At 39.5% G+C, this 26409-nt stretch overlaps 1 protein-coding gene across 3 annotated transcripts in view; it reads right to left on the bottom strand.

Moving 5' to 3' along the window:
- Positions 1–24245, bottom strand: part of dnaaf11 (dynein axonemal assembly factor 11) — a 55081-nt gene extending 30836 nt beyond the window's left edge. Inside the window, exons 1-7 of one of the 3 annotated variants that reach the window (XM_041803865.1) lie at positions 24223–24245; positions 23413–23580; positions 23122–23199; positions 21229–21401; positions 20692–20912; positions 20290–20469; positions 749–829 (exon numbers count right to left, since the gene is read on the bottom strand). In XM_041803865.1, the coding sequence (XP_041659799.1) occupies positions 749–829; positions 20290–20469; positions 20692–20912; positions 21229–21401; positions 23122–23199; positions 23413–23580; positions 24223–24232 (911 nt within the window). In that variant the 5' untranslated portion in view covers positions 24233–24245. Of the gene's footprint in view, positions 1–748; positions 830–20289; positions 20470–20691; positions 20913–21228; positions 21402–23121; positions 23200–23412; positions 23581–23710; positions 23844–24222 lie in introns of those variants that run through there. The other 2 variants (XM_041803866.1, XM_041803868.1) reach the window with 2 other exon arrangements.
- Positions 24246–26409: the final 2164 nt, after the last annotated feature.

Below are 26409 nucleotides of genomic sequence, written 5' to 3'. Positions count from 1 at the left end.
TTGCTACATCTCAAAACAGGACGTTTTTATTTGTATACTGAAAGTCGACCTCTGCTGCCTGACTTTAAGTCAGGATCGTTATAAAATGAGGACAGAAGAAGCACACTGAAAAAAGAGCTCCACCTGCCTGTTCTGGAAAGATTAATATCTCAGAAAATTAGTAACTCATACTTCTCATACTCATACTACCCATCATAAAGTATCATGTAATGTGTCATATCATAAAGTATCGGATTAGAGTGTATCATTTTGTATCGTATTCTACCGTCTCATATCTATCATATTATAGCGTACTGAGGTCACGTTTGCTCGCGAGTTTCTGTGAGATCTTGCGTCTGTGGAACTGGCACTGTAAAACTTTAAAAAACTGCAGATGCGCTCTTGTGGTTGGGCTAAGTAATCTAGTTTGTGTTCTCAGAGAGGTATGATGTTAAAATTTGGTGAAAATGTCTTAATCTCCATGGTCTCCTGCGTCTTTAAAACAGTTCAGTTATGGTGTCTGACAACAATGGTGCAGCACTGTGGAACTCATTTGAAAGTCGTTCACATAATAATTCTGAAACCCAAATCATGAAATACATCTCTCTTACTTCAGTTGTTTACAAAATGAATAATAATATTTGAAAATGCGATTAACTGTGATTAATCATTGAAATTCAGTGATAATTCATAACAAAACACACGGGTAATTGGACAGCCAGTTATGCCAGAGATTAATTTTGTCCAATGAGAAAATATTTTGGTTTACTTTGGCTCGTTGGTGTTCAAGACTCGTCCATCAGCTGTGATCAGCGTCCTCGGGGCCTTCAGCTTCTTCTTCTCTTTCCCTCTGCAGATAAACAAGAAAGCATTAGAGAACAGATTGTAGTGTGTGCGTGTGTGGACCGACAGATGACAGAAGGAGAGTTATGAAGTCTTTGGGGTGAAGGAGAGAGCAGCTTCTCCTCTAGGACCATCTTTAAAGAGACACACAACAGATATTGTGCTAGTACACGCACACAGATATAACATGCACTGAACAGTCGGCTCTGCCTCTCCACAGCTTTTACAATCTGAGGTTTAAAAAGGCTCATAAAATGAGAGAAATTAACAGTAAACTTCACTTAATCAGACCAATTAAAAGCTCCATGTTTACGTCAAACACCGTCTGCTCTTTCTATTTTTACTTTTATTTATGTAGGTTTACAACAAACAAACAACTGTCACTTTTTACAGGCTACACTCACTGTGGTGATTCATTCAGTGTTTTCTGAAAAGGACAGCGCTGCTGCAGCAGGTCACTGGTCAAGGTCAAACTGTGCTGTGAAAAAGTATTTCCCCCCTCCTGATTTCTTTGTTTTTTTCACACTGGGATGTTTCAGATCAGCAAACAAATTTTAATGTGAGACAAAGATAACTCAAGTAAAAAACAAAATGGCATTACCCCCCTTGTTAGATTGTGAATTAACTGTGATAAACCACATTTTATGGAAACCTGGGTCCAATTTCCCTAGCCACACCCAGGCCTGATTACTGCCAGACGTACTAAATCCAGAAATCCCTTAAATAGAATCTGTCTGGCAAAGTGACATGTTAAAAAGTCTCAAAAGGCAACACATCATGGTGCCATCTGAAGAAATTCAAGAACATATGAGAAACAAAGTCATTGACATCCATTAGCTGAAACAGTTACAAAGAGATTTTTAAGGCTTTTAAACTCCACTGAACTACGGTGAGAGCCATTATCCACAATTAGGGAAAATTTGGACCAGTGGTGAACCTTCCCAGGGGTGGACGGCCTACCAAAATTACTCCAAGAGCACACTGACAACTCATCCAGGAGGTCACAAGAGAACCCAGAACAACATTTTAAGAGCTGCAGACCTCACTCAGTTAAGGTCAGTGTTCATGATTCAACAATAGCAGTGTAACAATATCTGCAATACCGTAGTACCACAATATTGAAGCGTCTGATGGATGTGGGAACTACAATTCCCACACTACAAGTTTTTGAGAATGCAGAGACTCCAATGACTTTAAAATCTGGCATGTGGAAACATTTTCACTTTCTGGTGTCAAGAAATGAGAATGGAGAAAGAGTGATGGACAAACGAAAGACAGTATGCAGACACTGCCAGACCGCAGTGGCATGAGGAGCCACTAATTAAATCATCATCTCAAAAAGATCTGCTGTTATCCGCGAAGCAAAATCTGGCCAGGCCAAAAGACTCGTAAGGAAGTGTTCGCAGTCCCACCTTCCCATGAGATCAACAGATCACATGGAGTATAGGTGAAAATATCGCCAAAGACCTACGGCCATTTTCAGTGGTGGACAACGAAGGTTTTTTTATTCCATAAAAAGAACATCATAGCAACAGTCAAACATGGTGGTGGCAGTGTGATGGTCTGGGGCTGCTTTGCTGCTTCAGGACCAAACAACTTGTCGTCATTGATGGAAACGTGACATCTGCTGAGGGGGAATGTCCGGCCATCAGTTCATGACCTGAAGCTCAAGCTCACTTGGGTTATCGCTTGGACAATGATCCAAACACACCAGCAAGTCCACCTCTGAATGGCTTGAAACAAAATGAAGGTTCTGAAGTGGCCCAGTCAAAGTACGGACTTTGATCTGATTGAGATGCTGAGGCATGACCTTAAACAGGTCATTCATGCTGGAAAACCCTCCAGTGTGGCTGATGAAAACCATTCTGCAAAGAACAGTAGGGATGGGGATCGTTAATTTTTATTTATATTGATACCCTTATTGATACTGCTTATTGACCTGAGTCCTTATCGATACCACAATCGATACTTTGGTGAAACGACAAAATGAAGACAAATATTTACACTACAAGTGGTCTTAGCTGAGTAGTGCTTGAGTTAAAAATGATTCAGCCTGTCACGTCTATTTCATATCCCTGAAATGCAAACACATTCTTCATATTCACAACTGTATTTATTGAAGTTTCTCGTCAAAAACTACATTTTGCCATTTTTATGTGACATTGGAACACACCATAATACATAGAATATAGTCGTCTGATTTACAGAGGTTACCTGAATGCATCATATTTTCCATCTTTCAGCCCGTTAAGTTTGTTGAATAACTTCAATTCTGCTGATTCCACCACGGATTTCACTGGATTAATATCTTTAACTAACAATACTTGCTGCAAAGTTTTGGGACTCTTTTAAGCATTAATCTGAGCAGCTGAAGAAGAAAACTGTCCTAAAGCAGCTGAAGAGAGGGATATGAGTGCCTCTTCCTCAAAGCACAGACAGAATATTTAATGTGCTTTTAGTTCATGTTCCTCTTGCAAAAACTGATGTATTTTTTACACCAGTTGTATCTGAAAATGATGTTACGTCACAGAGCCTGTGAGGCTCGACAGCAGTATTGAAAAGCTAAAATGTTATTGATTTTCAGGCATTTCAAAAACACAGAACCGAGTCCTTACGGACCTGGGTTTCGATCCCTATCCCTAAAGAAGAGTGGGCCAAAATTCCTCCACAGCAATTTGCACAATTACCAGTTGTTACACTTGTTTGCAGTTGTTGCTGCCAAGGGTGGCACAACCAGTTTAGAGCACAATCACTTGAACACAGGGGTGTCAAACTCATGTTGAGTCTGGGGCCAGATTTGCTCTGATGATAAGTCCTGAGGGCTGGACTATTAAGGCCAGGAGTGTGAAAGTCAATCACGGATTCTGAATTTAGGCCTACCTAAGAGCCTAACAAGGTCAATATTTAAACATAAACTGTCAACCTCATTTACACCATTAGTAAAATATGAAAAAAATATAAATAACACTGATAATAAATCATTCTGAGATGAAAAAAAAGTCAAAATGATAAGTTTAAAGGCTCAAAGTCTGAGATAAAGTCACACTTATTAGTTCAAAAGGTCAAAACATGAAATTTAAAAGCAAAACAATGTTTTTAAAAGGAAAATAATTTAGATAGAAAGTTAAAATAACAAGTTTAAAAGGTAAAAATATGACTTAGAATTTTGAATTGTGAATCTTGAAAGTCAAAATCATTAGTTTAAGTCAGAATTGTGAGATGCAAAATTGAAAATATGAAATGACAATATTAATTTCTTTTCCCACCTTCCTGACTTTTTATCTACCTTATCTTACTCTTCATTTTTTCATATTTTTATAATTCAACAAGGATCATCAAGGTTGTTTACACGTTTGCTGGAGGAACTCTTCAGACCTCATACTGGTGGGCCAGTTATAATAGAAAGATTGTATGATCTTGTGGGCCTGATACAACTATACCACAGACCGCATTTAGCCTCCGGGCCCTGAGTTTGACACCTGTGCTTAACACATTGGTCCAGGTAGGTTTGGACGCCTTTGTCCCCTTCATAAATGAAACCATCGTCTTAAAACTGCATTTTGTATTAACTCAGGTTATCTTTGTCTACTATAACAATTTGTTTGACAATCTGGAGCCTTTAAGTGTGATAAATATGCAAATAAATAAGAGATCAGGAAGGGAGCAAATACTTTGTCATTGCAGAGTAGATTTGATTGTTTTATTGCTAAAACCCAACATGAGTGCAATTGAACAAGAAAAGCTTCCTTTAAAAGTTACTTCTAACGACTTTTAAAAGCACTCAGACTTTGGCATTTATAAATCAAATTATAAAACCAAACTTTAAGGGTCAATATGTCACTTATTCTCCATGCTTTTAACAAAAGACTCGCACTAATGAAAATATCATCTGGTTTACAAAGGGTATATCATTAGAGAATGTGAGGTACAGGAAGAAATGTCAGTCGTGCCTCCTCCTCACTTTGTCTCTCAACATGGATGACTGTCGTGGTAATGGAACTATTAACCCAGGAAGTGTTGGTGCCTCGTCTCCCCGCTCAGCTCCACAGCACCACTTAAACTCATTACAGGTCTCTCTGCAGCCCATGGCTCTAATAAAAATGTGAACTTAACATCCTTGAGTTCAGCAGATTGAAGGCTCTACTGTCACACGCCTTCTCTCTGCGGTAGATTTACAGCTGCAGAGGTCGTGATGGCTGACCCTCCGCAGAGTGCTAAACACTCGCCACCTCGCCCGCAGACCCATTCATCTGCTGCTCAGTGGGCTTAATGGATGGGAGTATGTGAGCGTGTTTCTCTGCCTGTCCTCTGTCACAGCCCGCTACATGTTGCTAACAGACTGAGTGGTTTTACAGCAGGCAGGGACAAGAAAACGGTCAATCATTGGTCCAAAAGGCTGTAGTTTTCAAAATTCAAGTCATGTAATTTTATCCAGCTGAACTACAAAGAGACTAAATATTTTCAGCATTTCCTGTTAACATTTATTTTGGATTGCTGCCTTAATCAGTAAAATGTTCCACTAATTTGGACTGGCAGTTGTTTGGCCTGATTTGTCACAACCAATACTTGTCAGAACAATCCACAAGTGTGTAGTGTCAATGCGATTATTTTACTGCTCCAAGTAAAATCAGAGCCTCTCTCATCTAAGATGGAAAGTAATTGTAGCTTGTTTACAGTCATGCGATTCTGATCAAGCATGAAAGTCAGTTAGGGGGCAGGGAATTATTTTTTTGAATGGTTTAAAACTTAGAAAAGTGAGTACACTACAGCTCAAGCCAATGAAGGTGTCCAATAGTCTTTAGGCTTACAACTACATTGTGTGTTGCTGGGTTAATGAATTTGGAGAGAAATCAAAAATAAACGGCCGCTGCCATGTTTGTGCTCTGGTCAGCATGTTTGCTTGAGAAAGGGATAGAGCTAGGGTGATCTGCAAAACACAAACTAAAGAAAAGACTCTGTGATATCACAAGTTTCTGGAAATACTGCCACTCTGGTCTGTATTTATTTACATTTAAGCCAGATATATAAAGTTAACTATGCTTGTACCCTTTCCTTTTAAGAAAGAGTCACTGCATACATGGGCATTGTGCCACACCAGTCTTCCAAACTTAATACAAATGTTTTTGATAAATATCCACAGCCATTTCTATGTGAGTCTGCAAAAAATTGGCCTTTATTCATCAACAGTTTTGGAACTCAGACGTGGCTCTTTATTTTTTTCTGATTTGACTAATGTTAACAGGTGTAAATGACGTAATATGTTGGCATTTTGATTGTGCATCTCTATGCAGAGACCACTTTCTGCCCCCAGTCTGGAGGGGGGCATGACCTCACCTGCCTGTTTTTTAATTTTTGTTTTCTGTCTTCATATGCCTTTATTATAGAGAGGAGGACAGTGGATAGAGGATGTAAGACCAGGGGAGAGACATGCAGGAAAGGAGCCACGCTGCCTGCATACATTGCGTGCAACCTTACTGCTGGATTATGCATGTCCAGAAACTCTACCTTTATTCGTCTAAAGAGACAGGAAATATGGGGAAAAAGAGTTGGGTAAGCAAGCACCAAACAGCATCGAGACCAGGAATCGAGTCAAGGACTGTAGCCTCTGTATATGGGCACCTGCTTTACCAACTAAGCCAAACCGGTGCCCAGAAATGTCCTGTTTTAAATTGAATAATTTTGTTCAATTTCATTGTTAAGACTAAAAAGAATGAGAAATGTTTGAACTTACACACAGTCTGAAATGGACCCTTGCAATCTGAGGGATGTGTTAAAACACATCTCATAAGCAGAGTGGAAGGACATGCTCACTGTGATACAGTCTGTGGCAGCAGCCTCTACTAGGGCTGTCCAATGATTCAAATTTACAATCGTGGTTAAGCTCAGAAAATCACAATTCAAATGTCCACTCTTTGCATTCACAACTGCTGGGTTTTTGTTCTCTCTTCAAACTAAGGTTAACTGTCTACCTGTCTGAGTGCAGACATGCTTTTATTTTGCAAGAGAATTAGAGAATTCTGGTTTTCAAAAAGAGACGTGGGAAATGGTGCCACAGGCTGGATTTGAACCCGGGCCACCTGCGTACATGTGACGCACCTTAAACTAGGCAATTTGCACTCTTTAAAAAAAAAAAAAAAGACAATCCTGTCAGATTGAAGATTACTACATCAGTTTTACCATGGAAAAAGAAATTCATTAAAAGGAAATAAGGAGACATTAAAAAGGTAGATGTTTGCTATCACAAGGTTCAGATGACTTCTGACTTGTTTACTGAGCTGAGATATTAAAGGTCACATATTTTACCCTTTTAAGACAAGTTTATATTGGTCTCAGAGGTCCCCAAAACATGCCTGTGAAGTTTGTTGCTGAAGAAACAACAAATCAAAATCCAATACAATCTGTATTGGATTTTTACATGTCTAAAATCCCCTCTGTTTCCGCACTGCTCAGAAAAAGCTGTTTCTGTGTCTGTGGCTTTAAATGTTAAATAGCTGTCTGACTCCGCCCCTCTCAGAAAAAAGGATGTGGCTCTTCTGATCCTCCTCTCAGCACATGCTTACTTCACGACTCTGCTGCGCCCTTACTCCTTACTTCTAACCGAGCCCAAACTGTTGAGATGGGAGCTTTGCAAGATGGATTCGCCAGTGAGAAACACGGAATCAGGCGTATTCATCTGCTTTGCAAGGTTATAAAAAAGTGTATTTTGCATTATATGTGCCCTTTAAGGAGCAGCGGTGGACTTTTTTACATCACTGTGGCAGAAGAGAGATGCTGCAGTAGCTTAACCAAAGTGTGCTGATATGGAAACGAAAACATGTTCCATTTCTACATGTTCCATTAACATGTCACTTCTGTCCCCACCATTGTCATCATTATCTTATCTTTGTGAGTTTTGATGCTGCCATAACATCACAAGTCCCATAACAAGAACAAAAATTAAAGATTTCTCTGACTATGAGAACATTTGGCCTAATCTGAGGTGATGTAAGTTTTAAAAAATGTAAAAAATATAATATGGCTTTAGCCATTATATAATTAACTTAGACATTTTAGTGCTAAATTTTTATGTTCTACTTTCAAATGTTTGCCACCCTGACAACCCTATATTACTGAAAACAATCCCTGTAACTCATTTGAATCTAGTGTTCATCAATCTGATCACTTGGAGTGACCTGTAATAGAACAACATCCCAAGTGCTCTATATTGGTGTTTTTAGTTTGTCCCTTTGGTGATTTATTTTTCGTGTTTAATGGAGTGAGTCAACACATGATTGGACTCTATTTCCTTCTGCAGATTGCAGCCATTCGGCTGATCGTTTGTTGTCACATTCTTGGGTGTGGTTTCATTTCGTGAAATCATGAAAAGGCTGTCAATTAGTGTGTTCATGTGTGTCTGTGTTAGGGTGAGAAAGAGGGCAAAAGGAGCATCTCCATCTCCATCACTTTACCTCCCACCTCAAACAGCTCATCCCCCTCCTCTGTCTCATCCCAAGGTTACAGCATGGCTCTCTGCATTATAAAGTCTTTTTCTGTAGCTTTTTATTTCAAAGGGGGTGTGACAGGGCATCTATCAAATCGCTGAGTCATGGAGTCATCAGCAGTGACAGCTCCTCTGCTGGTTTGTGAGAAGTCCAGTGCTGAGGACGATGAGTTCGGACAGCCTTCAGTAACAACTCTGTGTGCAGAGAAGTTTTAACCTGCACAGAAGTGCAACATCCACACTGACAACATTCAGGTTACAGACCACGCTTTCTGCAGAATGCATGGAGGGAATTACCATAATTTGTGTAGCAGATTACAACAAGTTTTCAGTTCATTGTTGGTTTATATTTCCTGATTTTTTTTACAAAAATCTTCAAACATCTGCAGTCCATTCAGATAGCTTTAGATGACTTTAAATTCCAAGTCATTAATCATGTATTAATAGCTTCAATAAAAACATTATCTCACATGGAAATCCTTTTCATGCAAATATTCACCGTCCGTCTCATCCCTGCACATGAATGAATTAGATCCATCCATCAGCCTGTCAGCCTTCCTCGACCTTAAAGCAGCGCTGTGGCTTGAGTTCCAGTTGTGCAGGCTGCAGGTTGGTTCTGCTGCTCGTCCGATGTTAACCTCCTTCTCAGAGAGCTGCAGCAGCCATTAAATACTGCCGCGTCTCCGGGTTGACCTTATCACAAAATTCCACCTTAGGAGCAGGAAATTCATCTTTCCTGACAATCCAGTGACTGCACGACTGCATGCATCAAGTCAGCGCGCTCTGACAGCCACAGTGCGTAGGGAGATGATAAAAACGGCAACACCATATCAGGCTGATTTTCTGCTTGGACAGCATGCAGGCCTGGGATGTTTCTGTGATATGGATTAGAAGGCTGACTGTCATCGTTGGCTTCTTAGCCATCACAATGGCTTTCTCCAAACAGGGCTTATCCTGACTTCTTATCAATGGAAGGGTTTTAATGTGCTCCTTACGGAGTTTTTCCTTCAATTTCATTTCAAGAAAAGACTCTGAATGTAGAGAATACAGAAAACACTCTGAATGAAGAGTTTGTGTGGAGAACTTAAGGATTCAAAGAGAATCCTCTGCATTCAACTCACATGAAAGTGTTGACACATGACTCTTCTCCTTTGAGGAGGGACAGAAGACTTCCCTGACTAACACAACACCAGAGCTGAAATAGCTCCGGGCTGATGGAGAGAGTTTCCTGTGGGCAGGAGATTAAACAGCTGTGGGAGCACAGACACAGCAGGGTGCCTGTACGCTATCCGTCATAGGCAGCCCAGCTTTCGTGACTCTGTGGCCTGAGGTGTTATGAAAACTGAACCCAGTGAGTCAGCAAAGTGTTCAAAGGTCAGAGGGTGAGTGCAAACAAGAAGAAAAATCTTTAACCATGACTAAAGAACAAGAAAAAACCATCAGTGAGATCTTGCCCTACCAATGAAAAGACCAACTGCACACTCTGTTACTGCATAGGTGTCATGTAAGCACATGCAAGCTGAGCAATTTACTATATGTAAAGAGGAATAACACAATTAAAATAAAAAAGAATAAAAAGTTGTAATTTCTAATGAACATTGTTAAGAATGTTGAATATAAATCAAATTAACCATAGCTAGCTAAAACATCCTTAAAGTTTCTGAGTGTACTACGTCACATTCATTAGGCTACATGTATTTAAACTGCTGAACATTTGCGTCTGTATTCCTAAATTGATAAGAATCCTCATGAGCTTCCTCATAAAATGGAACCAAAGGGGAACATACACTGGAAGATTGTCTACCGCTGTGCTGCGCTATGCTGCACTGTGGCGCGACACCCTGATCAGTAGGCAGAGATCACGAGAGAACTGCACGTTCACGCAGGAATCGTATGTTAACAGCAGATTACTGTACCTTTTTGCGGTTAATTTATTATCCCTTCCAGTAAGAGTCCATGAACTCATTGCTTCCACCAAGGGTGAGTACATTAGGAAGTTAAAAGGTTAATGTTGAATTAAGGATGTGTGGTTTTATGCAAATGTTTTCGCTCAATGTGCTCAAAAGTTAAGTTTTTCTCGTCAATGGCACCATTGTAGCTCTGTGACCCACTCACCTCCCGGTGACCCTTTCCTCTCGCTGCAGGATGAGACGATTTGTGATCAGGAGTCTGTGCATTGTGTTGTATTTCAAAAGTATCAGATTTAAAAAGCCAAACTAGGACCAAATGAAGAGATTTTTGGGAACCAAACAACCAGCTCTACTGAGCTGAACAGGTGAGCTCGATCTTTTTTTTTCTTCAAGACAACTATAATCTATAAAGCTAATTTTTACATTAGTCTTTACAGTCTGTCTGCTGGTTGTTGAAAGAGGCTATCTTATGGGGCAGTACCAAAACTTCGCTTTTTAGACCGTCGGATTTGAAGTCATGTTTAAAAAAAAAAAACTGATTCAATACAGCGAAACTTCCCTCTGCTTCAGCCTGTTTATGTATTTCTTCACTCTCCCTGAGCTGAAGTTAAAATGGACCGTCTGTCATGTAAAAAGAAGACTGATGGCTTAATAATCAGACCCAGCAGGAAGGTTTATCCTCCTGTGAACTGAACTCTGTATGCCTCTATCACAGAGCCCAATCCCCCCGTCAGAGTGCCCTTGGACAGAGTCAAACCCCCTCACTGACCCTGAGGTCTCAGCAGATCTGGACCAGCGTAGGAGGCAGGATGTATTATTTATTCTAGACATATTACATGTCAGGTTTATTTGGATGGTCTTTAATCACTGTTACTGTGCTCGCCTCTCAAACGCCAAAGAACTGACGACGAAGAATCGAGGATGGCACTAAGAGCAAACAAAAATGATGCTCTGAGACCTCAGACGTTTAACAAGCTTAAAATCAGTGACAACAACTAAATGTCAAAAATAAAAAACGGCTGTAAGAATAAAGAAGGAAACCATCAGAGGGAGGAGTCCTTCAAGGACACAACGGACGGGCTAAGACAGATAAGTCACTCAAAAGTTACTAAAATCCAAAACACCACCAATCACAGCTAAACCCTTACATAACTTGTGTATTTTCTTATCAATTTGACCTCTGATGAATGAATAAAGCATGCTTATTGTTTAAACAAGACAGAATAACTGCTCAGATTCTTGCCCTTACTTCTCTGTCAGTTACAGGTAAAGGTTCTATTCAGATATTTGCCAATTAAGAAGGGAAAACAGAATTTGATTTATCTATGTCTGAGTTTGCTTTACAACATCAGCCTTGATAAATGTCAAAGTTCCCCTCAAATCCTTTCCTATCCATTTGTCTCTGACCTCCATAAAATGGCACAGGGTCAAGGAAAAATGTGAATAAAAGGACAAAAAAAATTCAATGATGAGAGAATCTGGCACTTGGCTGGTGTTTAAGAGGTCTAGTATGTCAGCTGTGTAAAAAATACACTCTACTGAACACGCAAAGTGGCCTCAATGACAATAAAACATCTGATTCACAAACACCAGTGCTAACAGCATCGTAAAGACCAGCAATATCTGTGTCAGCAATGTCCCATCCATGCCATGGTTTTCCCTCTAACTGATGGTGATTGTCTACTGGGACCATTTTCAATGTGAAGCAGAGCTCAGAGCCGCTGGACCACGAGGTCATGAGTTCACTTAAGAATAAACAAATAATGTCACATTGCTTGTCCAAAGCAGTGTTAGTTTTGGCAGTTAATTCTAATTTTAGTCTTTAGTTTTAGTCTTTAAATGAAATGCATTTTAGTTTTAGTCACATTTTAGTCATTTCTGTCCTTTTAAGTTTTAGTCTAGTTTTAGTCCATAAAAAGTCCTCAAATCATGCTACTGTGTTCTATACCTGCCAAACCTGGGGTCCCTGCTTTCTACAGCTGAGAGGCAGAATACATACAGCTGCATTGTTTCTTGACAGATTTTCCTACAGTGGAGAAATATTATGGATTTTGAATGTCTGACGAAAACTACATTGCATTTTAGTCTTGTTTTAGTCATCTTGACGAAAGCTAAGCTTAGTTTTTGTAAGTTTTGGTCATCACAGATCTATTTTTGTTAGTCTTAGTCTGGTTTATGTCATGGAAAAATGAACATTTTTAGTCATAGCTTTAGGCGATGAAATTAGCACTGGTCCAAGGCTGATTTTCTGTTTGTAGGCTTTCTGTTTGGAGGAATACTGATTTGGTGGTGGTAGGGCTGTGAGATATGACCTAAAAAACTGTTCTTTATTTAATAGTATTATCTATTTATTTTTACACTAAACCTGATATACCTTTTTAATTTATTCTCATCCTGCAAAATAGACGTTCATTATCGGATTTACTTGTGTTAATTTAAACTTTATAGACCACAGAAAGTCATCCAAGTTCCAAGTTTACAAAAAAAGCTTCCATAAGGAATTCAAAGGCATGGATAGCATCGCTGGAATGGCAAAACGACAACCTCCAAGAGGATAAAAACGTAAGAAGCTACAATTTATGGTTCAAATGCTATTGAAGTTTTTCTAAACTGCATCACTTCAGTGGGTTAAGCTCAGTCTAAAATAAACTTTGCATGTACCTATCTCAATCAAAGCAGAGTGGTGTGTGCCAGAGACAGATAAGCTGCAGTTACTGAGGTGTTCAGTAGTCTTTCCAGTGGCCAGGAAAGCAATTCAAGCTCCTTACGACTTAAAGAAATGATGTGTAAATAAAGTCTGTGATTATGAAGCTGACCTAAGAGCTCCAGACTTCATCCACATGTATGGAGACAGTTCAGGGTTGCTATGTTTAACCTTGCAAAGCAGATGGATTTGCCCCTTTCCGTGTTTCTCACCGGCGAATCTATCTTGCAAAGCTCCCGTCTGAACAGTTTGGGCCAAGTTAAAAAGTGACAGGACCAATCAGCTTTAAGGGGCAGTACTTCTGGGCGCTTTAGAGTCATGACGTAAGCAAGCAGCAACAAGAGGCCAGTGCAATTATGGCGGAAGAGATTAGCGTGGATGCTGCTAAAAGGCCAGTTTTATCAGAACATTTCTTTGTTAAAAGAAGAACAAAGAACAGCAGTGAGTTGTTTTCTTTTCAAAAACAACAAAAATCTACAGTCGCCATGGTTCATGTTATGCAGTTCTCTATGGAGTTTACTCCTCGGTATGGGGCGCACCTCGGTAGTGGCTACTTCATGTTTTGTTGCTCTGATTGGCCCTTAAAGATGTGACAGACAGAACGTTCATCCAATCACCCTCCAAGTTTTTTTTTCCAAGGCTCTGCCCTTTCCCAAACGCTGTCTGTGAGAAGTTTACCCGATGGATGTGTGAAACAAATCCATCTGGTTTGTCAGGTTCTGTATGTTGGGGGTGTTAGGATTTTTCTTTGAGTTGTCTCTTCTTGCTCCATACAGTAAAGATGTTTAAAACAGAGATTCATATAAAATATCTCACAATATGGTGTAAAAAGTTTCCCATCCCCTCCTAGCTCATCAGTGTAAACAGATTTCAGCTCTGTGCAGAGTAAAGATGCAGATATCTTCTCTCTAAGACCAGTAAACTGCACACAGCACCAAAACTTAATATCATTAGAGCTGTATGGCTTATGAATTATTAGATACTGAGACAGAAGATAGCAAGGGTTAGCAAATAATGCATAATTTTTGGAGCCATCTTGCCATCTGCAGTCATTTTTTAGTGAATCAGACCTTGGGTGTGCTCGCTGTAACTGTCGATGTTTCCTCATCAGTCTGTTGGTTCTGCTCACTGAGTGAAACCTCACAGCTGTCGGCTGATATCACTGCACTGACAGAGTGTCACTGTGTCAGAGGGAGACAGGAAGTACTGTGAAAAAAAGGATGTGCAACACACACACTCAATTAATGCTCCGGCAAGAGGGTCACCTGAGGGGTGAGCACTAATTAGCAGCATGGCGGGAAAATTAATTAGGCTCTAACAAATGCTTTGCCGACTCACTCCGAACCAGCCTGACTTAAATGTAATTGGCTCAGGAGGGCAGGGACTGAGTGTTTAAATATGTGGCGTAAGAGTTTACACAGATATAAAGTCTGTAGTGAATGCAGGTATTGACGATTAGCAAGAACCTAACCACAGAAAAAGGAACTTGTTATGGATCTTGAAAGAAATAGATTAAAAGAAATAAAATTAGAATAGTCTGTCAGTTTTTAAAGTGAAATGACACATAGAGGGGTAGTGTTGGATTTACAGTATTTTACATCACTGTGGCTGCAGGGAGACACTGACATGGCTGAACTAAAGTGTGCTCAAAGAGATAATAAAGCATGCAATTAATTGCAAATTTAAAGTATAAGTGCACTAATTGTGGACCTTGATTAATTGCAATTAACTTGATTAATCTTGACAGCCCGAACTGTATTTTTTCCTTTACAGTCCTCCATGCTCTTGTTGTTCTATAACACCTCCTTTTACAGAGGCGGAGAATTTCTGCCTGCAAACCTTACAGCGAAAATATCAAAGCATCAGCAAATCAAGCCAAATCAACGTTCATCCTCTGTTAACACTGTCCCTAAAGAAAACTACAAACACAGCATCATAAAGCCGCTTTATATTTACAAAGCTAACCACTTCTGTCCTGTTAAATCAGAAAAAGTTCACTCATTCAGAGACTGTAGCAGCAGATATAAATGCAGTATACACTGTCTGCTGACCTTGTTTGAGAGTCGTCAGGATTCTGTGCCTACATCATTACAAACATGATGGTCAGCAGGTTTTGTGCCCTGAAACCCTTCACTGTAAATGCTCCATTTACGTCTCATTCATGTCATGGAGGAATGCGTTGAGTGTGTACAGCAGCTGACACAGCTTAAGCTTCAAAGTCTCATGTACATTTTTTTTTAATAATAATGTTCATGATGGGTTGTATTTGTTAAAAAAAAAAAAAATCATGTAAAAATGGTGGTTACTCATCAGGGTTAAAAAATATGCTAATCCAAATACTGCTGCTTGCAAGTGACAGTTTCTACAGTCATAACTCTGCCTTTGCCACCATTAACAGCAGTGAAACAGTGAAACAGAAGTGAGGAAAAAGCCTCCACTTGAAGTGAGCACATCTCTAGTCTGACTGTTTGCTTTTGAGGCTGGGATATATATCAGGTTTCAATTTCAATGATTCAGTGGTTTTAAAAACAAGACAATCATGAATAAACTATAATTGTTCTGAATGCTGTGATGTTTTTTTTTTTCCATAGGCGAATATTTCCTTGTTTATTCTAAGATTTTGCCATGGGTGTTATTTTTACCATAGTATTATATGGCATTATTCATATGCCTATGTTTATCCCACTTAATTATTTTCCTTTATTCCTTATTTTTGACTGACCGTCAGGGTCAGCCCTACACATGGGTCTGTATGTGACTACCTGCCTGACTGAGTGACTGACTGAGCGACTGTACTTTCAGAGTCATACAGAGTTGCATCAATGGAGTAGTAGCGACATCTGATGGCGGTTTATAGAGCATGGAGAACGCTAGTCGGACCAATCAGTGTTAAATGAGGAGAAAGAGGCAGTAGCTAGGGGCGGGGTTTGGTTGTACCCTCGTCTTTTGCTATGGCTTCCTGCAGTGTGGTGATTAGCTCAGATATAGCTCTAGTGTAGCATCAATTTTACCAGAACTTGACCACATTCTGCATTAAAAAAATGAGGAATAAAAACAACACTGAAGCTTTTCAAGATGGGAAATATGTTTTCCCTTTTCTGCTGACCTGCTTCAGTATAAGTTTGTGAGAGTTATGGGGGAAAGGGTTAGTTGTGGTGTGGGTGCTTATGTACAATGGCTGCTACTGGAGTCATTAGCTCAGACTTAGCCAAAGCGGCAGTTTTGTCAGAGCTGGATGATGTGTCTTTATCAAAACAAAGACAGAGAGCCATACTGAAAGCTTTTCATAATGAGAAAAATGTTTTGCCTCCTCTTCCGGTCTGTTTGGCATGGGTTTGCGATCGTTACTGGTGGGGTTTTGCAGGTGTATCAAATGGCGGCTGCTGCAGTAGTTATTAGCTCGGATGTAGCTGTAGGAAAGCGACAGTTTAAATGGAACTGGACAGCTTTTTTTTAAAAACAAGGCCAAAGATCCACACCAAAAGCTCGTCTCAGCAGAGAAGACGTTTTTGTACTCAGACCAGCCTTGGCGTGAATTTTATTTACCGAGAAGCTCGGCCATGAACAATCTACAGGAGCAGCAACCTGTCAGCTCAAGAGATGCATAAAACGTCATTTTGTCTCGTCACTCTGATTGGCCCGTTAGAAAAGTCAGAAAAGTCCTGCCCTTCTCAAATGCTTTCTATGGGAGCTGTCCCACATGAATGTGACATCCATACAATGCGTATTTGAAACAGTTGATCTGGTGTGTCAGGTTACCTCTCCCCTGTCTGGTATTCCAGTAGACATCTCAGATAGTTGCAGTCAGCAATATGCTAGACTTTAACCTGGTCTTGTTCAGAGTGTTTAGTCTGTCTAGGTCTCATAAATGCATGTGATGCTGTAGTTGTAAAATCAGCAAGTAATCCTGTTACATAACCATGATCCCTATACCAATAACAATAGGTTAAGATAAACCTCTAAGAAACTTTTCTTGTTTGTTACTTTGGCACTACAGATAAACCCAGAAAATTTGGTTAAACAGGCATCACTAACTCAACTGAAACACTGTAGCTAGAAACAGCCTGTGTGCACAGTTGATGAAATGGTAATCAAATACTGATAGCATCGTCTTCTCAAGTACTCATACCCGTCCCTAGTCTGTAACTATAAAAATCCAAACTTTTATCCCATCTTTAAAATAATTTTCCATTCACTTTACCAGAGCTGGGTTGTAATGTGGTATTTTCACCAGATGGTGGCAGCAGTTTACCTTGAAGCTGTTCATTAAATGGCAAAAGGAGGGGAAAGGAGTATAACACAACTACAGTGTACCAGACTGTAGAGATCCTCACTTATTTAAGCACACAGGTTTTATTCATATTTAAGCAGTTTTTTATTAAAGCATAAAATAAATGCTACTTTTGCTTCTGGTTTTCATTGTGTATTGAAAGCACTGCAATCAGCTGATAAAAAAACAACATAAATTAACAGTGGCATGATCTTGGACACATTTTTATGGGTTTTTTAATGCATATAATAGTTATAAATTAGTTAGATAGTTACAGTAAACACCTCTGCTAAATGACTAGCATGTTGAGAAGCATTAATTGCTGAAAATTGAAAACTCTTTCTGGATTAGATTGGAATCAAACAGTTAAAAACTGAAAGCTTCACACCCCTTAAAGACATGCCAAATTGCTTTGCACCAGGTGTGCCACAGAGCCCTCCATCCGAGAACTCAAAAGTGTTGGTCTCAGGTTCATAAACAAATACAGTAATCAAAATAAAAGGCTTTAAATCTGAGAAAATTTCAGCTCTAGCTTCTTTCAGCAGTCACAGTCAGGTTGTGAAAACCAGCACAAATCAACACACTGTCTGTAAATCATTCAGGATAATTGGCTCCTGCAGCTCACCGCTGTCTTCTTTAGTCACAAACATATAAACAAATCACCAGCGACGCCCTGAACATGCTCACGGATCTTCCTGTTACGGTACAGATTATTGTCTGCTGCTGTAACGACCCTGAAAACGTCTCATTAACCCGATGGATGAACCTGTGAGAGTAGCTCCATCCGTCCTGCTAATTGTCGTGTCAAAATGTGATATTTATGTCTGATTGTTGCTGCTGGACTGATGTTTCCCTTCAGTCCTCTTAAAAACTGAAAACAAATCACTTTGACCTGGGGTCAATAAAGTGAGTCACTGATTGATTTACTCCCCTGATGATCGAATGGTAGCACGTTTCTTTAAATTACCTGTAAAATCAGCGCTTCATTTATCATGAATGGGTGTAAACATAGACTGTGTCCATATGAGACATAGCAACACTGACCTCAACCCACGGTGTCGTTTAATACACAATAAATTAATAAAAAAATCAATATTTTAAGACTGCTTTTAATACCACTTATTTAAAATGACAGTGTCTGTTACCTTGATACAAAATAGTATCAAGACAACAGTGACTAGTGAAACTCTAAGAAAACTACATTTATGTCATAAAATAGATGCTTAGAAAGGAAATGAAACCCTCAGAAATTGCAGGCAAACTCCTTTAAACTGCCCAGATTGCTAAAAAAACACAACGGCAACATTTCCACAATAAAATGCAGACAGAGTACAGGTGTTTGCTAGCAGTTTAAGGTATTTAAAAAAATTACCCTACATTGGTTGCCCAGGTATTCTTTTTTGCTGCCATGGTACTAAACCAACATAACCTTGCAAAGCAGATGGATTCGCCCCATTTCCGTGTTTCTCACCGGCGAATCCATCATGCAAAGCTCCCGCCTGAACAGTTTGGGCCAGGTTAGAAAGTGACAGGACCAATCAGCATTGAGGGGAAGTATTTTCAGTCGTGGTGGAGTCTTGACGCAAGCAAACGGCAACAAGAGGCTGGTGCAATTATGGCAGAAAAGATTAGCCTGGATGCTGCTATAGCATCAGTTTAATCAGAACTTGGTGACATTTCTTCATTTAAGAAGAACAAAGAACAGCATTAAGTTGTTTTCTTTTCAGAAAAGACAAAAGTCGTGTACTAACATGTCTACAGCCGCCATGGTTCGCGTTATAAAGTTTACTGCTCTGAAGCGGCTACGATGCAACATGTTTTGTTGCTCTGATTGGCCCCTAAAGATGTGACAGAACATTCCTGTGTCTCTATTGTTGAGTCTTGTAATGACCTAATGACCAAATATCCCCCATTGGATCAATAAAACAAAAGTTTATCTTGTTTCATTTTATTTTATCTTATCTTATCTTAGGCCTGGCGCAGCCCCTCCCTTTGCTGCTATGGGCTTGGACTTTATATAAAGAGTAGTGCATAGACTTAATCTTTTTGAAGGAGTCCTTGAAAACACCTTTTGAATTGAGAAAAAAATTGATTTATTATGGCTGGCAAGGTAAAGCCACAATACTAGAACTTACATTATAAATACAGTGTGAATGTGAGAGAAGAATGTATGTATCTAGGAGGAGAATTTGAGTGAAGACCAGAAAGAGTTGTGTTTCGTACAGGCCCTCACAAGAATTTCACACACAGAAAATTCAAGCACAGAGTTCTTGTCTGTAAGTTATCTTCATAAACCAAATAGCAAAGCAGATATCCATCTGTAAGGCAATCCTATCAAGGGATTTGATGAATGTCATATTCAGCAATAAATGGGGGGAATGATGTTATTTATCCATTGTACCCTCTCTTTTCAAAGCCCTTGAGAAAAACGATCTGTTTTAAAGAAAATATGTGACGGACGGAGAAGGACATGGAAGTAAACAAAGCCCTCTTTAGTAATGACTGAGCAGGCAGAAAGTGAGTCTGTCCACTTATTGGATTGGCTTTGACATGATAATGGTTGATGCAACAGGGACACCTTGTGGCCAAAACTGTAAACTACAGCGAAAGGGTCATGGTGTTTGTAATGTGGGTTTTGCCTGTTAGGTGTCTTGAAATGTAATGTTAATCTATATTAAATAAATGCAATCTGCTTGCTGAATGCCGATTGTCTGCAATTATGGCCTTATTTTTTATGTTTGATGTCTTGAAATAAATGATTTTGGACTTGACATTTTTGATGGAAATAAGACAAAAAAACCTGCTTAGTTTTCACAGAAAAATATGATTTTAGGCCAATGGAATTTGTTGACTTAGGTGACAGCGATATAAACATTTATTTGAGTTGTTTTATATAAATCAATCTCTGCAGTTTGCACTTTGATCATGCATATTTTTTCCAAAGATTATGTTGCAGCCATTACAGTAGTCCAACAGCTACTTAATCTACTCATGCAAGATCATTTTAGCTTGTAAAATTATATGTGAAAGAATTTGTCTTACAAATTTAGGATCGTAAACACAGAGTCCTCATCTTTAACGGATAAAAGTCAGTCACACTTACTTCTCCTTCGCCTTCCTCTTCTCCTCCAGGTGGCGGTGAGCCTCCACACGAGATTCAGGCGTGAATGAACACGGTGTGTGCCAGAACTCTCTCTCTCGCTGTTCTTCACTCAGGTCAGAGTTCATCAGATTTATGTTCTCCTCTGCTTCCTGGTTTTCTTTATTCTCCGCCTTCCCTGAACTACAAACACAGAAAAGATAACTTTAGAGTCACCATTACACTTCAGAGTTTATCACAGAAATGCCTCTTCTGGATTTGTATCCTGGTCGCTGACTCTAATTTTATTCAGTGCAGCAAATAAAGATCAATTTATTTTTCTCTGATTCAAATGTATGAATGTTAAAGTTAGATGCCACAGCGAAAATGGCTGCTTGTCAAAGTATTTGTTCTGTTTATACTCACTCTGTGTTGTTGATGTCGGTGTACCAGTGTCCATCACTGCCTGGTCTCCTCTCCTTGTTTCCTCTCTCCTCTCCTGCTGCCTTCCTCTGTGCCTCCTCTTTCTCCCTAGCTCTCCTCTTTAGATACTCCCTCTCCTGCTCCATGACTTTCCTCCTCACCTCCTCTGATCCCTGAGAGGCTTGGATCCGCTCTGATCGGCTGATCTCAATCCCATCCAGGAACTAAAGAAAAAACAACAGGGACCAAAAGTTTTGATCCAGATTTTTGAAACAGCATCAGAAATATAAGAAAATCCTGCTATTGATTCTCTTGAGAATTGTATGTATAAAGTACTCAATGATAAATGCCAGTTTGACTCCTACTAGGTACTAATGTAAAATGCAACACAAAAGAACGATGCAGATGTGGAACAGCAATTCCTGGGTGCTACATGGTAAAATTACAACCACAATCCTTCAGCCAAAAAAGTCATTTAGCCAAAGAGTATGTGGTTTATCCACTCTTGATTGGGCAGCTGGTTTGATTTCTTCAAGTTACCTTGAGTCGAGGCAGAGATGCCACCACAAACTGCCTGTAGCCCTCAAACTCAGTGGAGGGGTTCCCCACCAGAAAAAGCTCGGTGAGGTGGATGTTGTGCTGCAGAGACTCTACACTGCTCAGACAACCCACAAAATTCACAGTCAGGTCCAACTTCTGGAGACTCTCACAGCCTGAAGACAGAACAAAGACCCACAAATAATGACAGACAGACATAAACATAAACATGGGGCAGTATTTAAAACATGGCATGCATGTGGGTGTGGTAGATTTTTACAGAGCTGGAGCTTATGGTGAATTTATGGATTATTTTCTGCTGTGTTCATACACAACTCATTTTAGTTTCTTGCAGGAATGTTAATAAGGAGCTGGATTTAAAAACACAAACAGCTGTTTGTGTCCTCACACTTAGCTCATCCTAACAGTTTAACTAAGGTTTCCCTTTAAAATGATGTGTTAAAAAGCTCTTATGTTAAATCTATGGCTCCTCTGAGCAAAAATGTAACTGTAGTTCAAATGCCACAGTGGTCCACCAAAAAATCAACAAAAAACTTAATTCCTTCTGCAATAACCACCCAAAAGAACAACAAATTGACACTCTTCAACCCTTGATATTACCAGTTTTTGCTTTTAAACAACGCTCCTTTTAAAGGGATATTTTGGTACTTGGAAGTTGGGTCATATGAGCTACTGTGCAATAGTAGTGGCACTACCCTTTAGTGATATCAGTGAGCATTGCCCCTGTAAGAAGTCCTCACTTGTTGTACCAACAGATAATCCAGTCTTTACTGCAGAACAGATGGGTATGATTTGTCTGTGGTACTTTGAGAGTTTTAAGTAAATATGGGCCATGAAACAATGTTGGCTAGAACATATGCTCCACTGAAAATTTTTGAAGTGTGTTGTTTTTCACTCAGAAAGGTCCTGTGTTTGGCACTATTTTGCAATGCAATATTTGGCTGTATTCTTCCGCCACAATGTACCATCAAACCCCTGATCAGCTGTGCAGCTTGGATATTCATGCTTTGACAGAAATTTTCAGTAGAGCATAAATTTGAGCCAGCATTATTACTTTGCCCATTGTTATTTAAGACTCGCTAAATTACGTGGAGAAACAATACCTGTCTGTTATGCTGACAGGCTAGCATTGGTATGATCAGTTAGGCCTTCTCAAAGGGCCAAGGCTCAGTGGAATTTCTGGAGGCTAGTGCCATTGCTATTGCTGAGTACCTCATATGACCAATGGGCCACATCAGGCCCCTCATGGCTTCCCATCTGGCCCCAGAAGCTTGATAACATTCAGAGAATGTGCTGAGGAAAAATAATATTACTGTATTTAGGGTATCCTTTTTTTCCTTTAATCCCTACAGATATTTAACTCCAAATAAGTGAGACTGAAATATTTTCTTTTAAAACTGGCTTACTGTTTGATCACTTTCACAAAAATCCAACTAATATTAACGATTACTTGCAAATAAGATGCATGACAATTACATACTCTGAAGTCCATTCTTGTTTGAAGCACAGATTTCTGCGAAGTTGAGAGTTTATGTTTCACTACCTGAGAATCAAAATAAAAGACCAGTTTCCTTCATGTGTTTTTCACCAATCAGGATGCAGCATATTCACATAAAACTACATGGCAGTCCCAGAAATGTGTGGCTTAAATATCTCAATCGCCCCCTTGTGGCTGTCTTCAACATAGATGTCATTTAGGTTATTTAACGGTCTGGCCCCCATAGTATCTGCATACACATGAGTCAGCCCTTGTAATGTAGTTGATGACCTCTGGTTTAGTAGTTAGAATAAAAGTAGAAAGCACGCTAAATTTTTTTAAATGACAAAACAACCATAATAAAAGCACAGCCTTCTGCTATTGCCCTGTATACTGACCTTCAAGGTTTTCAATGACTTCAATGTTGTTCAGAGCCAGATTTAAATACTCCAGCTTCTTCAAACGGCCCAGATTCTCTGGAGATTACACGCAGAGCACAAATGAATGAGTGAAACTGTCTGAGACTCAACTGGTTTGTCCTGCAATGGTTTTTACCATAAACATCAAAGAATGTGGTTGGACATCAGATGCAAGAAAAGTAAATTCATTTAACGTGGTAAAAACGGTGCTTGATTTTTTTTAAGGTAGAGACTATCTCTGATTATTGAAGCATCTGATGGATGTCTCACCTATCTTGGGGATGAGGTTGTTTTGCAGGTAGAGGATCTTCAGGTCCCTGCACCATCTGTCGATGTGCTCGATCTTCTCAATGTCCTGCTGATGTAGAGAAACTTCCTCCAAGGAGAAGATCTCACACTCATTGTGCTCGGCCCGTCCACGGACCATTTCCTCTGTGACTGGACAAACACACGATTCCACAAAAGCCTTAGATTATGAGATATTTATTATATTAACGACATCTTTCTGGGTGCTAACAGTGTAGCGTACATTGCTAAATTTCTGGGTGACTTTAGCAGTAAAAGGTACCTGAGATATCTAATGACGAAGCAGCATATGAAGTATTTACATACTTTAACAGGCTTCGTTGATTAAAAACAAGAAAGCATCACGAAGTGTCGTGGTTAGCTATAGCTGTTGCTAACCGGTGTTCTGGTTAAAGGGGTGACCGTGTTAACTGGTCCCCTACCAATGGAATGCGTATGTGGTTGTCTGTGTTGAACACGTCAAGTGCTTAAACGGCTATTTGACGTAAAATATACTCGCCGTATACGTCTTTACGAAAATATAAATAACAAATCAAAGACACTTTGGTTACGTTTTGAAACTTGCCGGTGTTATGATCTAAAGAGTGACCGTGTTAACTGACGTTGAATACTGAACGTAATTAGCGCTGATGTTTTTACTTCTTAAACTGCAGTCACCCCAAAACGTAATGTTAAACGCTATGTTTTTATTAGAGTTTATGATAGGACCTGTGAAAGTGAAGATTATGTTTCAAATAAAGTTATTTGTGTTTAACAGTTATCGTTTTAACTTACTGTAAACCATCCTCCCCCTGTGTTGTCAGCCGTTGCCGTAGCAACTAAATTCGTGCTGCATTCGAGTGCTGTGGTAAAGTTTCCTTTAGTTTGGTATATCTGTACCTTTCGTCCTAACCGTGTACACCAAGGATATTATAGTTAACTAGAACTAACTAAATAAGTAAACTAAAATTCGAAAATCTTTTTAGTTAACTGAAACTAGATAAAAACTAAGTTTTACAAAAAACTAACTACAACTGTATATTGCGCTTACAAAACTAGCTAAAATAAAATTAAAAAAAGAGACAAAAAATGTTTTTAAAAGTGTATGATGTTCCCTCAGCCCTGACATGTATCCGGGAAAAAACTAACACTAAAACTAATAAAAACTAAACTGAAACAAAGCATTTTTGCAAAATAAAAACTAAACTAACAAACCAGCAGTACAAACTAATCAAAACTAAACTGAAATGGAATATAGTAAGTGAAAACGAAATAGAAATAAAAACTAAAATAAATAAATAAAACTAAATAAAAAATAAAAGAATCCAAAACTATTATAACCTTGGCATACATACAGTGGTGTGAAAAAGTATATATATCACACTTAATGCAGTGTTTGAATAAATATCTCATTTTTAAAAGGGGGGGGGGGGGGTCCAAACCTCTCTGGCCCTATGTGAAAAAGTAATTGCCCCCTGAACCTAATAACTTGTTGTGCCACCCTTGGCAGCAATAACTGAAATCAAGCGTTTGCGATAATGGGTGATGAGTCTTTCTCATCGCTGTGGAGGAATGTTGGCCCACTCTTCTTCACAGAATTGCTTTAACTCAGCCATATTGGAGGGTTTTCCAGCATGAACTGCCGTTTAAGGTCACACCACAGCATCTCAGTTGGATTTAAGTCCGGACCCTGACTGGGCCACTCCCAAACCTTAATTTAGTTTTTCTTGAGCCATTCAGAGGTAGACTTGCAGGTGTATTTCAGGTCGTTGTCCTGCTGCATAACCCAAGAGCGCTTGAGCTTGAGGTCATGAACTGATGGCTGGACGTTAGCCTTCAGGATTTTCTGGTCGACAGCAGAATTCATTGTTCCATCAATCACAGCAAGTGGTCCAGGTCCTGAAGCAGCAAAGCAGCCCCAGACCATCACACTGCCACCACCATGTTTGACTGTTGGCATGATGTTCTTTTTATCAAATGCTGTTATTTTTACTCCAGATGTAACGGGCCGCACACCTTCCAGAAAGTTCAACTTTTGTCTCGTCAGTCCACAGAATATTTCTCCTAAAGTCTCGGGGATCATCAAGATGTTTCTTGGAAAATGTTAGACGAGTCTTTTTGCTCTTTTTGGTCAGCAGTGGTTTTGGCCTTGGAACTCTCCCATGATACCATTTTTGCCCAGTGTCTTTCTGATGGTTGAGTCATGAACTCTGACCTTAACTGAGGCCAGTGAGGCCTGCAGGTCTTCTGATGTCATTCTAGGTTCTTTTGTGACCTCCTGGATGAGTCGTGGTTGCATTCTCAGAGTGATTTTGGTTGGCCGACCACTCCTGGGGAGGTTCACCACTGTTCCCAGTTTTCTCCATTTGTGGATAATGGCTCTGACTGTTATTTGCTGGAGTTCCAAAGCCTTGGAAATGGCTGCGTAACATTTTCCAGACTGATAGATTCCAGTCACTTTGTTTCTTATTTGTTCTTGAATTTCTTTGGCTCGTGGCATGATGCGTTTCTTTTTGAGATCTTGTAGTCTTCTTCATTTTGTCTGACAGTTTCTATTTAAGGGATTTCTTGATTCAACAAATCTGGCGGTAATCAGGCCTGAGTGTGGCCAGTGAAATTGAACTCAGCTTTCCAAAAACTGTGGTTAATCACAGTTAACTCATGATTTTACAAGGGGGGCAATTACTTTTTCACACAGGGGCAGAGAGGTTTGGATTTTTTCCCCTCCTTTAAAAATGTAATAATCTTTCAAACACTGCGTTTTCCATTTTCTTGGGTTGTCTTTGTGAAATATAAAATTGGTTTGATGATCTGAAACATTTAAGTATGAGAAAGGGGGCAAATACTTTTTCACACCACTGTAATTAAAGACTTGCCTATTGTGGAACAATTTCAGAAAAATTACTCACTGTAAATTGCAAAGACTTCAAATATTACAACGTCTACTGTACATAATGTCACCAAAAGATCCAGAGAATGTGG

Source organism: Cheilinus undulatus, linkage group 13 (assembly GCF_018320785.1).
Source record: "Cheilinus undulatus linkage group 13, ASM1832078v1, whole genome shotgun sequence".
NCBI classification, from domain to species: Eukaryota; Metazoa; Chordata; class Actinopteri; order Labriformes; family Labridae; genus Cheilinus; species Cheilinus undulatus.
This window is presented reverse-complemented; position numbering and strand designations above follow the sequence as displayed.